Source organism: Pieris brassicae, chromosome 7 (genome assembly GCF_905147105.1).
Source record: "Pieris brassicae chromosome 7, ilPieBrab1.1, whole genome shotgun sequence".
Taxonomy (NCBI): domain Eukaryota; kingdom Metazoa; phylum Arthropoda; class Insecta; order Lepidoptera; family Pieridae; genus Pieris; species Pieris brassicae.
The window spans coordinates 17,169,369-17,184,437 of record NC_059671.1 but is presented as its reverse complement, the minus strand read 5'-3'; the positions used below and the strand labels follow the sequence as shown (position 1 = coordinate 17,184,437).

Genomic DNA, 15,069 nt, shown 5'->3' with positions numbered 1-15,069 from the left:
TTTTTGACGTGTGAATAAATAATTCAATTGACGAGGCAAGTAAAGTTTGGCTTACCAATGTTAGATTTTTACGTATTTCGTATTTTAACTAATATTGTTGAATTTAAGTCCAGCTGTTTAATTTGCACAGACTAAATAACTGTCACAGTCACAGACATAATTACACAGTATAAAAGAGTCTTAATATATATTGGGACATAGCTTTTGAATCATTAAAATAATATTTTAATTTAAAGCAGTTTCAACGTGTTTTTCTTACACTAAATCCTAATGAATTTTTTGTACAATAGATTACAGACACAAAGTCTTAATAAAAGAATCATTATCAACAAGTGTAAGGTAATAATTAACTTTCTTTTGCAAACTGAGTGTTGCGTCATTAGTAAATGGACATATTATTAAAGATAATAGTCTATACTTAGAATGTTTTCACTTCGAGTGAATGTTGGTGTGAAATGTGTTCACACGCGAATCTAGACTGCACTTATTATAATTTTAATGATAATTTTGTATATGTTGTTATGCAAGTAAAAATCGTCTACTATTAATGACAATAAACTATAACTTTTCATAACCGTTACTTACGCATTGTATTATTTTTACAAGCGTATAAAATACTTTAAAATAGCTGAGAATAAAAATTATGATAAGATTTAAAAAATTGTATTCGACAGTTATTCTCGTGACAAAAGATTTATTGCATCATTTAAGAATGTGTTGGTTTTAATCAAATTTTTTATGTTTTTATTATTGTATACTTTCAAATGCCTAAATGAAGAACTTTAACCATAATACAAATTTACTAAACTAACTTTTCAGTCTAAAACTAATTACCAATTCCTGTGGACGTGTAACATATGAAGGAAATGTTTTATTTTTATTAAGAGCTTATTTCATACATTATTCGTCTCATTCCGTCAAATAATACTTACGCTAAGATGAAAACAGATGGAACTATGTTTAGTTCAGTGTATGTTTTAGTAGTGACCTCACTGAATCAAATTATAAAACCCGGTTTCTTATCAAGAGATGCTTCCACAAGTTATCTATCGTTGACATGTTCCGTTTTAACTGGCAACGTGGCGCACCCTAGCGTCAAGCCGTCGACATTAGCTCAGGGCACGTCGCCTCCACACGTTAACATGTACATATAATGCGGAACATAGGAAACTAGGTATATATAACCTATCTATACGGTGGCGTTAAGATAAACTTCGGATTAAACATTGAACAGGAAGACCAAAGAAACACAAGTTACGTGTACAGGTTATAAATAAACACGCTCTAATGATCTGCTTGTTTTTATCATATTATAATTACTGTCATAAACTGTTTTTTTCGTATTTAAAGGTTTCAGATAGCAATTAAGAGTACTGAATACACAATTTCTCTTCATATACCTAACGTGTACAGGCATACATTATTCGGAACAATGAAACTCTTAAACAATTAAAAGCAGTAGCGACATTGATCTCTGTGTTATTGAATGGAATTTCTATATAGTTCTATGCATGTAGCGCTTCTGTCACGATCTGGGAATCGCGCGTTACAAAAACTTAAAATTGAAATCGGCATGTTGCAGCAGTGAAGCAGGTTATAGAAATTACTAAAGAATAGCAATATGTGCTAGTGACGGAATTTCGAAAATGTAATTAAAGGTGAACCGTTATCATTATCTAAGCAATATTTGATTGTCTGTCTTATAAATAATCTCCATATTGTCTTTTAATAACCTCCGAGGTTGTATAAATTTTGATTTTTTTCCAAACTTCACGCTTAATTCTAAGGTAACAAACATTAAAACACCGTTTAAAGGCAGTAAGGAGTTTAATAATTAAACCTAATGCTTAATTAATAAATAAGATGTTTATAATTCGTTCATATAAGCTAATATAAACTTATATTTCTGTATAGTAAAAAAATGTATTTTTAATTTGAAACAATACATTATAATGTGTAAGATTTGGGAACCTCTTTAATTTAAAAAAATGCCTGTATTACTAGTAAATCCATTAATATATATATCTGTATATAAATCTGCAATATTATTATAAAATGGAGAGGTGTGTTTGCATTGAATAGGCCATAAAAATACTGGATGGATTTGAAAAATTCGTTCACATAAAGTATTTTTCGTATAAACTCTTTGATACTATAATGTAATCCAAGGTATACCTAGATAAAATATATATCCTAAAATACTTAAGTAATATACGACAGTGCTATAGGAGACATACAAATCTATGTAAAAATCCGATACCTATTACAAATTTAATCAAATTCAGCCGACCGACAATGGTATACCAATAAAATTCTACTGCTACATCAAACAGTTTTCTTTGAACGAACATCAAACGAAATGACACTAATTTGTACATATTTACTCAAAGAACGTTTCAGTTAATATGCCTACAATAGAAAATTATTGGAAGTTTACGGTAGCTATATATATATTAAAATTTATTTTCTTAGTTTAGCGTCGTTAAATTTGAAAGTGATCTAACACCATTGGCTAAAAATATTTTCAAACGTACTTAAATTACCTAAAAGAAATTTCATAAGATACTTTAACTTGGCTTTAGCGTGCGACTCTCATCCCTGAGATTGTAGGTTCGAACCCCGGCTGTGCGCCAATGGGCTTTCTTTCTATATGCGCATTAATCATTCGCTCGAACGGTCGGGAAACCAGCCTACCTTAGACTCAAAAAGTCTGAATTGAAACCAATTACAACACTCAAATACCTATTTCACGGCTTTGTACGTGGTGTTTAACCCAGGATGAGCTCGATTCCCACCGAACAGAAAGCATCAAAAATCCTTATTCTGACTAACTGCTACCGTGGCTTGTAACTTATAAACTTCAGTTCCAAAAAAGTACAGATTAACCTGCCTCAAAAATGTGAAATGAAGAAAATATTCATATCAAAACTTCCAACAGTTGGCTTTTATTTATAACACACGGTATATAATAAAAATGCACCTAATGCCTGACACAAGTGATTATGTGGTTACATAAGCGTATATACGGCGGATGTCAACGGAGGGTGGACTAAGTAAATAAACATTTTCCGCGTACTTACTTCCATAAATTAGTTCCAGCTAAGACGATTTATAAATAAGCGTGAACTGTGTGTATTAAAACTTGGATGAATGCCCTGATATTTCCTTTACCAAACTTGCGTACGGAGTTCACTTGCAAAACGCGAAAGCAATATTCCATTTTTAAATTTTCCGATAGGCATAGACTTTTTTGATAACTGGCCTCGTTAAAAAAATTGTATGACGGTACTAGAAAGTTATTTTTAATATTTAAAGTAAAAGGTAGATATAGGTAATAAATATATAACCAAATAAAATGTTTACCGCAAGCATAAAGCGACACATAATTAAACAAGGATACTTCATAGATTTTGTATACCTAAATATTTTGATGGTGAAAGTAATAACACTTTAGTACAAATACCGTCTACGATTTAAGAGTCTTTTCAATTAAATTGTTTCAAAATCATACGCAGTTTGAATGCTCAAATTGGGCGTAATAACTGTATCAGTATTTCCCATACTTTACCCTATCAAAAAGAATCCCCAAATGTATTTAAAAATAAAGTAGAAAGTGTCTGTCAAATGACTCCCAAAACGTTTACAATAACCTATCATTAGATATGGGGTGATACGAAAATTAAAAGTTTCAAAACAAAACCAGCAGATGTCATATTATGTCACAAGAAATGAAATATTCACGGTGAAAGCGGGGTTATGTAAATAACTGGCTACGAAAATGTACATAATTAGTTTACACGTTTTCTCGGTAGCGCCCTGTCTCCCCTCGCCATATTGTGGGAGTTGGGGGGCAGATTAGCCCGACTTGCTAAGGGTACATTTACATGAATCACACTTTGTGTAATGCATGTGTTCTGTTCACATAACCTAGATTGCATTTTATTAACAATAGCCATGTAAAAATAGTGCCTAATTGCTTATTAATAAAAATATTGATTATATTTAATAGCATGGGTTACTTAAAAGTAACAAAAAACAGATAGATTACGACTGGTTTTATTCTCAATTTCTGTCTGTAAATTTAGAGAAATTTAACATAATTATTATTTACTTTTTATAGTTCACAATGACCTATTCATTGAGATTAGAGCTTTTACATAGGCTAAAGCTTTTATACGGATATATGCATTATCGATGCGTGGATTATAAATACAATTGTAATAAACAGTATTTGTTTTATTCACGTATTTAAAATGTGCACAAAGAAAAGGATTGTCTCAGAATGGTATTTTAACAAAATGAAATTCTAAGCGGGTAGAATGACAGCTAATCTCTTAATAAGACACAAAGTAAAGTGAATTTGCAATGAGACAGCGAGCTCTTTAGAGGGGCGGTGTCGGCGCGTCAACGTCGCTAGGGGGCGCCGTGCCCCCCAATTCTTTTGTCGTTTTCAGCTCAAACATCGCGTTTCCCGTTTGCATACATTTACACCGGGGCTTGCACCCTCACGACGCCGTCTCTCAAGAATAAAATTAGTGTCGGCGGCGTGACACAAAATTTAAACGTAATAAGATATTTATAAAGAAATTTCCAATTCAGCGGCAAAGTTCAAAATTTGACTCGGACTAAGGAGTTCTGGCGTTTTCAATTTAAACTTGGAACGAGTTAAACAATGTTCGCGTTTCACAAACTCCCTTCATTTAAGCAAATTAGATTGTATGAATTATTATTTGGATTTTTTTGTTTTGGATTAGAAGAACAATTGATTGAAAGAAAATTTATTTCGTTAATACAATTACTGAATTCATGTTTTGTTGCGTCAACAAGTACGTGTCAATTTGATTGTAATGCAAAAGTTAAAAAAATAATTCTTGTCTACATACAATCAAACTATAACATACCTTAAGAAAAAGCAGACAAACAAGAGCTGATAACGATAGGGTAATCTAACACGTAGCGATGTTCACGTGCATTTTGCGCGTTCACCTCGCGGAGTCTACTAATGCGAACATAAATCAGCAATACGGTCACCCGCGCCTCCTCACCGCCGATAAAATACCAAATTGTTTTCTGCCGGGTGGGCGCCGCCCTGCTTCGCTCTTAAACGCCGTTTCAAGTTGCACTTGTGAAACGAACTTTTTACTGTTCTCGAAATTGGCGTCGCGAATTGCTTTTCTTCCTCGCAACTTTTATGGGCGTCGCGGGATCGCGCTTTACGATAACCGAAAATGGTTGGAACTTTTTTTTTCGAATCGCGGACTTTCGCGAATCGAGGCGACACGCTGGCATTGGCAAATGCGAGCCAATTAGAAGATTAAGCGTTGACAATTACAGTGTCGGATCGCGATCGTATATCAACAATTATCGTACGAGTGCGATAAATTGCAACGTACGTGTAAGCGCGGTGCACCTAGCGCGACGAATATTATCACAATTTATTTTATTTGCACAAATTTATTTTATTTCCGACCCTCGCAACCTTTAGAACACACCACTGTAACAATTATACAGCAGGCATAGGATCTAGACAATAAATTGAAGAATTCAAAAGGAACATGCGTAAAAAAATGTGTCTTGCAATTGTTAAAAATTAAGTTGATCTAAATAATTTGACAGCACAGTCATAATATTTCGATAATATAGTCGGTTTTATGTTATTTATACTAGGGATTCTAGTGAATCTTTCTCATCAAAGTTTCCTATACTCATGAAGTCGTAAACATTAACATCAAAGCACGAAAACAATTAAATTGTAATATTGTCGCGACGTAATATTTCGCGTTTATCATCGAAATGTGAATTTATATAAAGGGTAGTGGTGAGAAGTAAATCAAGAGAGTTGTCGTGTGCCAAGTTTGTGATTATAATGTGTTGGCAAACTGACATCTCCACTATGTATTTCTTTGATATCATTTGAGCTATGAGCTTTCAATTATCTATATTTCATATTACCACAGCTTCTCAAACATTTAATTGAGAAACATCGATAATGACAACTGACATATAAGCTAAACGTCAAAAGTCCAATCTCTTTTTTTTGCGTTTCTTTAAATATAGCAATAAAGATGAAAATAATGACTTTTATGTTTTTAGTAATTTTATCTTATTTTTTTAGGTTTTCAGTGTAATACTCAATTATTATATTACATATGACCATAGTATCTCAAAAATTCAAAGACTTACGGTAATGACAATTGACATTTACACTAAACGTCTGTAAAGCGAATAAACATAAAAAAAAATTAATTCAATAATATTTTTAGTAAGTTTAGCGTGTTTGTTTTTATGTTTTCAGTGTGGCTTTCCTTTGTCTATTGGAAAGTTTACCTAAACACGGACACAGGGACGATAAGGTTAGTCTTTAGTTTAAAAAGTCAAGATTCTCAAGTCCTAAACCGAACAATGTACTAATGCTTAGTTATCCAACAGTGTTAATCGTCCAATTCGTATATAAATTACCTAATAAACTGCATCTGACAAAATATTTGCCGAGCGGATGAAAAATGATCGCTTTAAGCAACAATGAGACGGGTTTTAAAACGCAGCTTACCGCATTAGCTACACAGACGGACATATTTACATTCTATTACGCCTGTTATGATAATCTCATGGGGATGAATGCAGTAGCCGGGCTAGTGTGCATTTTTATTGTGACCCATATGCAAATTAAGAATTTATAGTGAAAACTGATTTGAATTTTCGAGGTTCCTATTGTTTAGTAGATGTTTCTGTGTATAAAGAAACAAGAAAATAATAGTATTAAATTTATAATACAGTTGTATGAACTTCATACTATGAAGACACAAAAAAGTATAGACAAAAATATCAGATGTGGTCGCAGTTTCGATCCACGGCAGGACACTAGCTCATACGGCGAAGAAAAACATCGCGAGGAAACTGATATGCCTTAGAGAAAGATAACAGCGTGAGTTAGGCACAGAAGGCTGATCACCTGCCTGTTATAAAAAACAAATGATCACCAAACAGATACAAAAATCTAAGGCCCACATCTAAAAAATATCAAGCGACTTTTATAGACTAAAATAATGCATCGGAAATAATAATATTAACATAATATACGTATAGCATAATATCAAGAAGTGCGGCGTGTGTTTGACTAACTCAGTGCAATTGTACTCCATATGAACTAGTACATAGTGATATTTTTTCGGTATATTGTCGTTATTTACTACAGATAGTTCAGGATAAATAAGTTAAGTAAGCAATAACGTAAGCACCTGATTCAGCAAAACATTGCGACAATGAGATCTCAGTGGAACAATTCAATTACATTGAAAGATCCCTCATAAGCGAATCGTTTTTCCGAGCCATTAATTTTTTCGAACGACACGAGCTAGCAGGGTCGTGGCTATCTTGCGAGATAATGCTGATTTATATGAGCGGGCGACGGCCGCGATTCGTCGCGCTTCGTCACCGCGTCACAGGGACGCGACGCGAACGCCGTGCGAATCGCCGAGCCGCAGCCCACGTCCCACGGCCCACAGCCCACCGCTGTTTGTTTAGCCACGCAGATTTTGAGTAAGGCAACGTTCATTTGTGACGGTTAGTTGGCGAGATTTATGCTAATCGACGGGGCAGAGCGCGCGTGTGGCAAATTATCCCTTTGTGACGGGGATTTCGTTTATGGCCTATTTTTTCACAGTTAAATTAATTACGCTGACAGATGACCCTACGTCTAGAGGGAAAGGTAAACTATGTTACACTTCTTGATCATTAGGTATGAATAAAGTCGTAAATGTGATAAGGCGTATTTCTAAAATGGCGGCAGGTGTTATCAAAGGCCGCGTTAGCGAATTTGTCACGATCGGTGAGCTGTCGCGGTGATTTACGTCGTAGCGATAACGTCGCCAACTGCGATGTTCACTGTGCCAATGATATTGTAGCAAAAAGCTAGACCTATTTCTCAGTCCTATTTCTTCCCTTTACTCAGACACCCACACCACTCGAGCCTTTCCCCCTCCCCTTTTAAATTTCATCTTTGAGATTGTTAGTATACCAAGTGACGACTAATTAGTTTACATAAATAGACCATCAGTGAAATAGACCACCCAATTATAAAGAGTCATCTAAATGTGTTGCACAATCTTCGAGCTAATTAGCTCGATTTGAACACCGATTTCGTTTGTTCGATCGCGGGCAGTGTTGGGCAATTGCCCATTGTTCTGCCCCGAGGCGCGACGGCCATGCCTCGCACCACTGAAAACCTACCACCTACCATAACGGCTATCGTGTATAGCCTTCGTCTCGTTACAAACACGCTTCCGATTACCACTTACCTACCACCGTCAGCTAAATACAAAAAATACTAATTTAACTATTGGAATATGTTCTAAACATGGCAGCTGCATACATTTTTATCTACCAGGGATTTTAATATGCCTAGACCATAAATATTGATGATTACCTACATTACATGGGAAATATTTTCCACTCGCCAATGTATAGAAAATGGTCACATACACCATACAAATGAATTGCTATGTAATCTGTATATATAAAAATGAATTCATATTTCCATTGGTCACGCGTGAACGGCTGGACCGATTTTAAATATGGAAAATTTAAGAATACTTAACCACCATATTTACTTATCCTGACTTTTGTTACGATAGCCATTTTTTTTCAGTGCATAGCGCTTAAAGTATTCAAAATTTTTTGATGTAACCGTAATAGCGTTTGATATAATATTGACAGAATGCGTGCAGCAAATAGCGTCAAAGAGGACGTAAACAAATGAATATCGTTTAAAACAAATGCTTCGATCGGAGTTATTATATTGATAATCTATATTCATAGTTAAGACAGGACAACGTCTGCCGTGTCCGCTAATATATAGCATTTTATAAAATCATATAAAAATGACTTGCTGACTACAGGCCTTAACGTTATTAATTGATTAACATTTTTTTTGCTAAAAATTACTATTATAAAGGTTTATTCCTTATTTCAATTCTATAGGGTTAAATAATAACATAATACCGTTTCTGGTCCGCACATATTCCTAGTATAAATTAGCTTTTATTTAACGCCTAGTTAACGAAGTATTATTAGATTAATTTAAATTCATCATAATGACAATTGACATAATTTTGGTTAGCTTCTTAATTTCTTTTTATTTTCTCTGTATAAAACAAATTTACCATTAAACATGTGGTATTTGGTAACACGAAGAGTAGTCTAGTCTGAAAATAGTGACGCCTTTAATACCTATAGTGGTTCCCTGGAAGACATCGCTCGAAAGCGATAAAGCCGCCAATCGCCCTCTTTTTCAGGAAATTATTTTGTAATATATTTCTATATACTTGGAACGAAGTCTTAATAAATAAATAAATACGGAACTGGCTTCTGTACTAGACACACAGATTGCGGTTTTATATCATGAATATTAATATTGGACTTTAGACTGAGTTGGAATAAGAAATACATTGAAAAAACACTCACCTTCCAGTTTTTGTAATGATCATCTCTGTGCCTAGTTCATTGAATTTATCCCACAGTTCCTTCGTTTCTAAATGACATTGTATGTGTTTCATTTCTTCGCTGGACCATCGTTCGGCGAGCAAGGGGTTTCTTGGGGTAGGGGAGAGAGCCCTGGAGCCCCCAGGACCTCCACCCATGGAACCAGCCTCTGACGTAGATGAGACATCTACGGGGGAATCTCTGTCGAATTCCGGTAGAGGAGGAGATGGTGACCCTGACGCTGAGGCGGTAGCATCCACGAATTTTTCTGTAATCATTTTAAAAGGTATACGTTCCGTTTTCATACTTTAATAATTATATTTAATTATAATATTTATCTAAGCGGAAATTGTCCTAAAACCGTCATTAACAAATTATTTATTCGTATTTCGTAGTAATCATTATTCACCCAGTGTAAAATAAATACTTTCTTTATAAAGGTTAATAAATATCAATAAATTAAAAATCAATAGGTACTAATATAACACTCGCAAAGCGGCCAAGACCAAAAACTTAACGTCGCGTCGTGTGTAAAACACAGGAGCCTACGTGCCTATTACAAAAAACAAATAATCACGAAACATATACAAAAATTTGAGGCCTAGATCTTTTAAGGTTGTACGAGTGTTTTTTTTTATATAGGTTTTATTTTTGGCTGAAAATTTAAAAGGTTGTTTATTCATTATAACGAATACTAAATAAAAAAATTGAAAAGTTGAAATTCTCATAATTAGAATAAAAACATGCCTTTATTTATAAGATTCAAATTATCGACTTGTTTAGGTCGCAAAATAAAAGATAGAGGTCCAAAGGTCCAATAAAGTATTTCGACTTATAAGAGGAACTTATAATATATACTGAAACGGGTTGCAGAGACTCACTGATTATTGTAAGATTTCGAGTAATGGCGGTTTTGGGGCTTCAAGGGAAGGAAACAAATCATTTATGTAGGCTGTCGATTTGTCAAGGTACCACTTAAAGTGATTCTACTAAGGAAATTTTATATATTTAATATGAAATTAAATAAAACGTGAAATAATTAAGTTCAGTTCGCCATGAAAACTAGAGATCTTAAATGTATTAACGTTCAAACTGATATCAAAATTTGTATCGTATATAATACATAATTGCAGCCTTTATACATCTAATTATACAGTTTTGACTCCGGAAGTAAGTTGTAAATGCCATATTTAAAGTAGGCTCTATATTTTTAAATAGATTCGTAAAAAAAGATTTGATTTAATTCATACAATGCAACAGGTTCCAATGGTTGGGACTTACGATTAGCGGAAGAGAGTACCCAACTGTCCTTACTGAAGTCACAACCCGGTGACAAGAGAAAACCCGGTACACCAAGGCTGCGTTGGTGGGATTGTCAGGGACCTCGAAATAATAGACTCAAAAAGCACGAGATTCCGATTGCGAAAGATGCTTGCGGAGGCAGGTCTATCAGGAGCTGAACAGCCATTAATGATGATGATAAAGTATGGGAAGAGAGTATACGTTGGTTCTCTCTTGTCTCTTCTAAATGTGGGGTGTAGTATCAACAAAATCTATTGAACAAAAACGAATCCGTGAAAATATTCTCAAAAACTGCACGTTTTTCGTAAATCAAAAGTTTACAAAATCTTTATAAATTTAACAAGGTAACGTTTTAAATGCATAATAAATCTATATATATAATCTATAATACTTCTCTAGTTATTTTGTTAACTTTTCACTTTGAAATATTTTTTTTGAGTGTGCTTGAATTAATATTTTATCTGCCGAAAACAGTTATAACAATAAATCGTCGAAGTATAGTTTTGGTTATTTATTATATATTTTAATATTAGGATTGGCAAGAATTTTTAGATAATAATATTTTTGATATCTTACTAGATTTAGTAAACTAGTTTCATATTATAATAATCTTAGTCGTGATTTAACCTATTAAATTTAACTATAGTCTTGCTATTTCACGACCCCAAAAATATTTTATCGTGAAAAATATTTTTTTACTTCAATTCACGCGGTACTGAAACTAATAATTTCGTAAGTCCTTATAGGGATTGTATCTACATCACAAATTTATTAGGACTGCCCCCCTTGACATCAATAATGTGCCACTAGCTTGAAAATATTATTATACTTTTCAAAATATTAACTCGATTATAAGATCGGAATAAATGGTAAGGATACCAAATGAATCGAAATCGGAAACGGAAGCTAATGTAGAAAAGTTAAGATCTTATAATCATTTTAAAACTTCATTTTGTATCTAATTTTTACTACAGACAAAGATGTTTTATTAGAAAGACGCTGCTCTGTCTTCTTTAGAATTTATTTTTTACTCCTATTATTTCTCCCATCCAACAAGACTTACCTAATGGCGTCAAAGTATCTTCTCTAGGGTCTCTATGTCTTCGTCTCTCTCGCCTCTCCTGCCTGTCCCTGGCCATAATAGCCGCAATCGAAAAGTCAGTGGCACAGGGCCGGGCAGAGCATTCCTCGTCCATGGCTGGCCGTTCACGGCCCTCACTCTGAAGCAGCATCAAGCTGGCCACCTCAGGAAACCGGCTACGGGCCCACACGTCACCGACCGTGCATCCCATTACAGATCATAACCAATACACTGAAACGATGCGACGTCCACTAAAATAACATAGTTCGCGAAGTTTCGGTGATAGTCAAACTTTTTACGCGCGGTAATGCAGCAGGCGCGCGTGCGAGATAGCGCGCTGTGGTTCAGACTGAGGCGTCAAGTAGCGCCGAGGCGGCGACGCGTCGCAGGGAGGGGCCTGCATCCCGCCCTACGCCACCACACTTCGACCACGCTTTTTATTATTTCTTTCTTATATCCACCGTCTCTTTCGCACTGGCGGCACTTCGAGACCTCTCGCTCGCGAGTTTTTCTCCGCGTGATAACTATTTTCGCTAAATGGCTCACCGCCGCACTGAAAAGCCTCTTGTTAAACGGTGAGTCGATCCTATCAAAGTATTTGTTACTTGATGCATTTTGAGATCAGCAAGTTCCGGCGATTACTATTCGCTATTATATCGGATAAATAAATAACTCTGTATTATGGCAGCCTTTAATCGGCTATAACGATGTGAAACATTAATGGGTTGGCATAAACTGCCGTATTACTTGCGTATCCAGTTCACGTCTCAAAGAATGCCAGAAATATTTTTAAAGTTTATACATTGTCGCTAAAGAAAAGTGATATTTTTATATTAAACTTACCTTTAAAAATTATTTATGACCAAAATTCCAAAATGGACCAAAATACTTACAAACCATGTTTTAGCTACGTTTATTAAGACCTCGTCGCCAGTGTTGCCAAAGATAAAATTCGGCCTACCAAAAATTATATCAAGCAAATTATTAACTAATCACTAATAAACAATGACTTTAATTAACGTATTCCTAATACCTAATTAGGTTGGTTTATTTCCTTTTTTAAATATCTAATAATTTATTTGTCTAATAACTTGACTTGGTCTTATTAACGGTTTGATTTCTATATTATATTAAACAATTTTTAACTCAACGAATAAATATGTAATATAACATAATGTTAAAATGTGGTTAATGACTTATGTTATGTAAATAATCTAACCATCATAAACTTCGGTTTAATTTCACTTCATTTCGTTTTAACATAATTTTTATTAACTGTTAAAAAATAAACATTTGTAAAATAGATAGTTAGACACATCAACCTATGCTAAACTAAAGTTTACCAAAAATCGAGCCCGGGTAGCACGCTAAGTGTTATTTATAGACGAAGGAAAATTGCGGAAAATTAAAAGTCTGAAAGTCTGTTTGGCATGTTTATGATAATTTATTAAGTGTGATAGGGTTAAACTAACCACATCGGTTTGTCGTAAATCTTATCAGTAATTGTTTATGCGTTTCGTTTAAATTGTGAATTTACGTGCCTAGCTAATTAATTCATTCTATGAGTGAAATATTCTAGACCTATTACGTCGTCAGTATTTAAATTGCTACAAAACAATATTATTCTAATGAAAATCTGAAATACATATGTATACAATAATATAAGATAAATAATTACAAAAAATACCCTCTATTAGGTCGCTAGGTGGGGTAAATCAATGAAAAAACAAAATGGCGTAATTTCGTCAATTGCCAAAACATTTTTTAACATCATTGTAATATTTACCCAAATATACGTCATATAAAGTGTATACTAAATAAATAGGATTGGCTTATTGTCTCGTAAACAGGCCGTAATGTGTTTGAAAAAACAAATATACAAAATTGTGTGTAGTGTAGTGATTAAAAGTGACAGATGACTTTAGATAAAACTGAAATACGCTGCTTTATAATATGAATAAAATTGCCTAGTCATTATCTATAACCTATAGCGAAATAGTTAAACAAATTTCATTTCAAATGTCATATTTGATACAAAACTTCTGAATAATATACGTTTGTATAAAAATATATTGTATATCAAGTATAAGGAATCATTTAATCTGTTTGTTTTTTAAATACATAACAATCGTTTTCATAATTGTTTACGATAAAATAATAATAAATTACATTTAAAAATATCAGTGGGCACTATTTTAAGTTGTCACTTACTTTTTTTTACAAATCAACAAACTGATTAAAAATTAAAAAGTATGAATCGTTCTCTCGAAGGGGGAAGAGACGCCCCTTTGAGGCGGGACAACATTTTGCCATTGAATTTTGTACTTTATTACAATAGTATAGAGTTGATTGTACTATGACGATTTATAGTGCATAGGGCCCCGCTAAGTAGTAATAAGCTGTGTTTTTTCTTGCTCTCCACAGTATCATCAATGTGACATTCAATTTCCATTTCCTAGACACTGGACGGAATCCAAGTTTTTACTTCTAAGAGCATAGTTAAAACATTATTTAAATATAGAATATAATATAACCTAGCACAGATTACCTATACGAAGTTCAAACTCAAACTCAAAATGTCTTTATTCATATAGGTATACGCGTACACTTATGAACGTCAAAAAGTAGTTAAATTGATTGTAAATTTACAAGTTGTTAACTCTTTAATTTTAATCAACTATTATTTTCTAAAAAACTTAAACTGTTTTTACCTTATTGTTTAATCTGTATTGAATATTGTAGGTACAACATTTAAATGTAACAGAACAAGCAAAATGCAAAAGCAACCACAATCCCACCAATTTGTACCATAACTTACAAAGGTTACAATCAGAAGAATATTTGAAATATCAAATGATTTGTGTTTCAATATCGGCCGATGCTAAAATTTCATGGCTTTGGCAGTGAAATTATACAAGAATTTTTAGTACTGCATGTAAAGTAACGCATCTGTAGCAGTTGGTTTAACATTAATACTAATATTATGTTGCTACTAACAAACGTGGTAGAAAATTTTTATTTCAATATATATTTATATTTTACAAATTACTTGCGTTAAAAGACATAGGTAAAAAGTATAAAACATCTAAGCTTACAGGTTTTATATAATTAAAATACTTTCAAAGGCATTATAATTATTTTGGGATTTTGGGCCGTTATCAATCGTTATGATAAAACGTGTTACCATGGTTACACTTATTATGAAA

At 33.6% G+C, this 15,069-nt stretch overlaps 1 protein-coding gene across 3 annotated transcripts in view; it reads right to left on the bottom strand.

Moving 5' to 3' along the window:
• LOC123712345 (T-box transcription factor TBX20-like) overlaps positions 1 to 14,593 on the bottom strand; it is a 36,844-nt gene extending 22,251 nt beyond the window's left edge. Inside the window, exons 1-4 of one of the 3 annotated variants that reach the window (XM_045665370.1) lie at positions 13,083 to 13,222; positions 12,757 to 12,820; positions 11,846 to 12,094; positions 9,463 to 9,748 (exon numbers count right to left, since the gene is read on the bottom strand). In XM_045665370.1, coding sequence (XP_045521326.1) covers positions 9,463 to 9,748; positions 11,846 to 12,074 — 515 coding nt within the window. In that variant the 5' untranslated portion in view covers positions 12,075 to 12,094; positions 12,757 to 12,820; positions 13,083 to 13,222. Of the gene's footprint in view, positions 1 to 9,462; positions 9,749 to 11,845; positions 12,599 to 12,756; positions 12,821 to 13,082; positions 13,223 to 14,574 lie in introns of those variants that run through there. The other 2 variants (XM_045665371.1, XM_045665372.1) reach the window with 2 other exon arrangements.
• Positions 14,594 to 15,069: the final 476 nt, after the last annotated feature.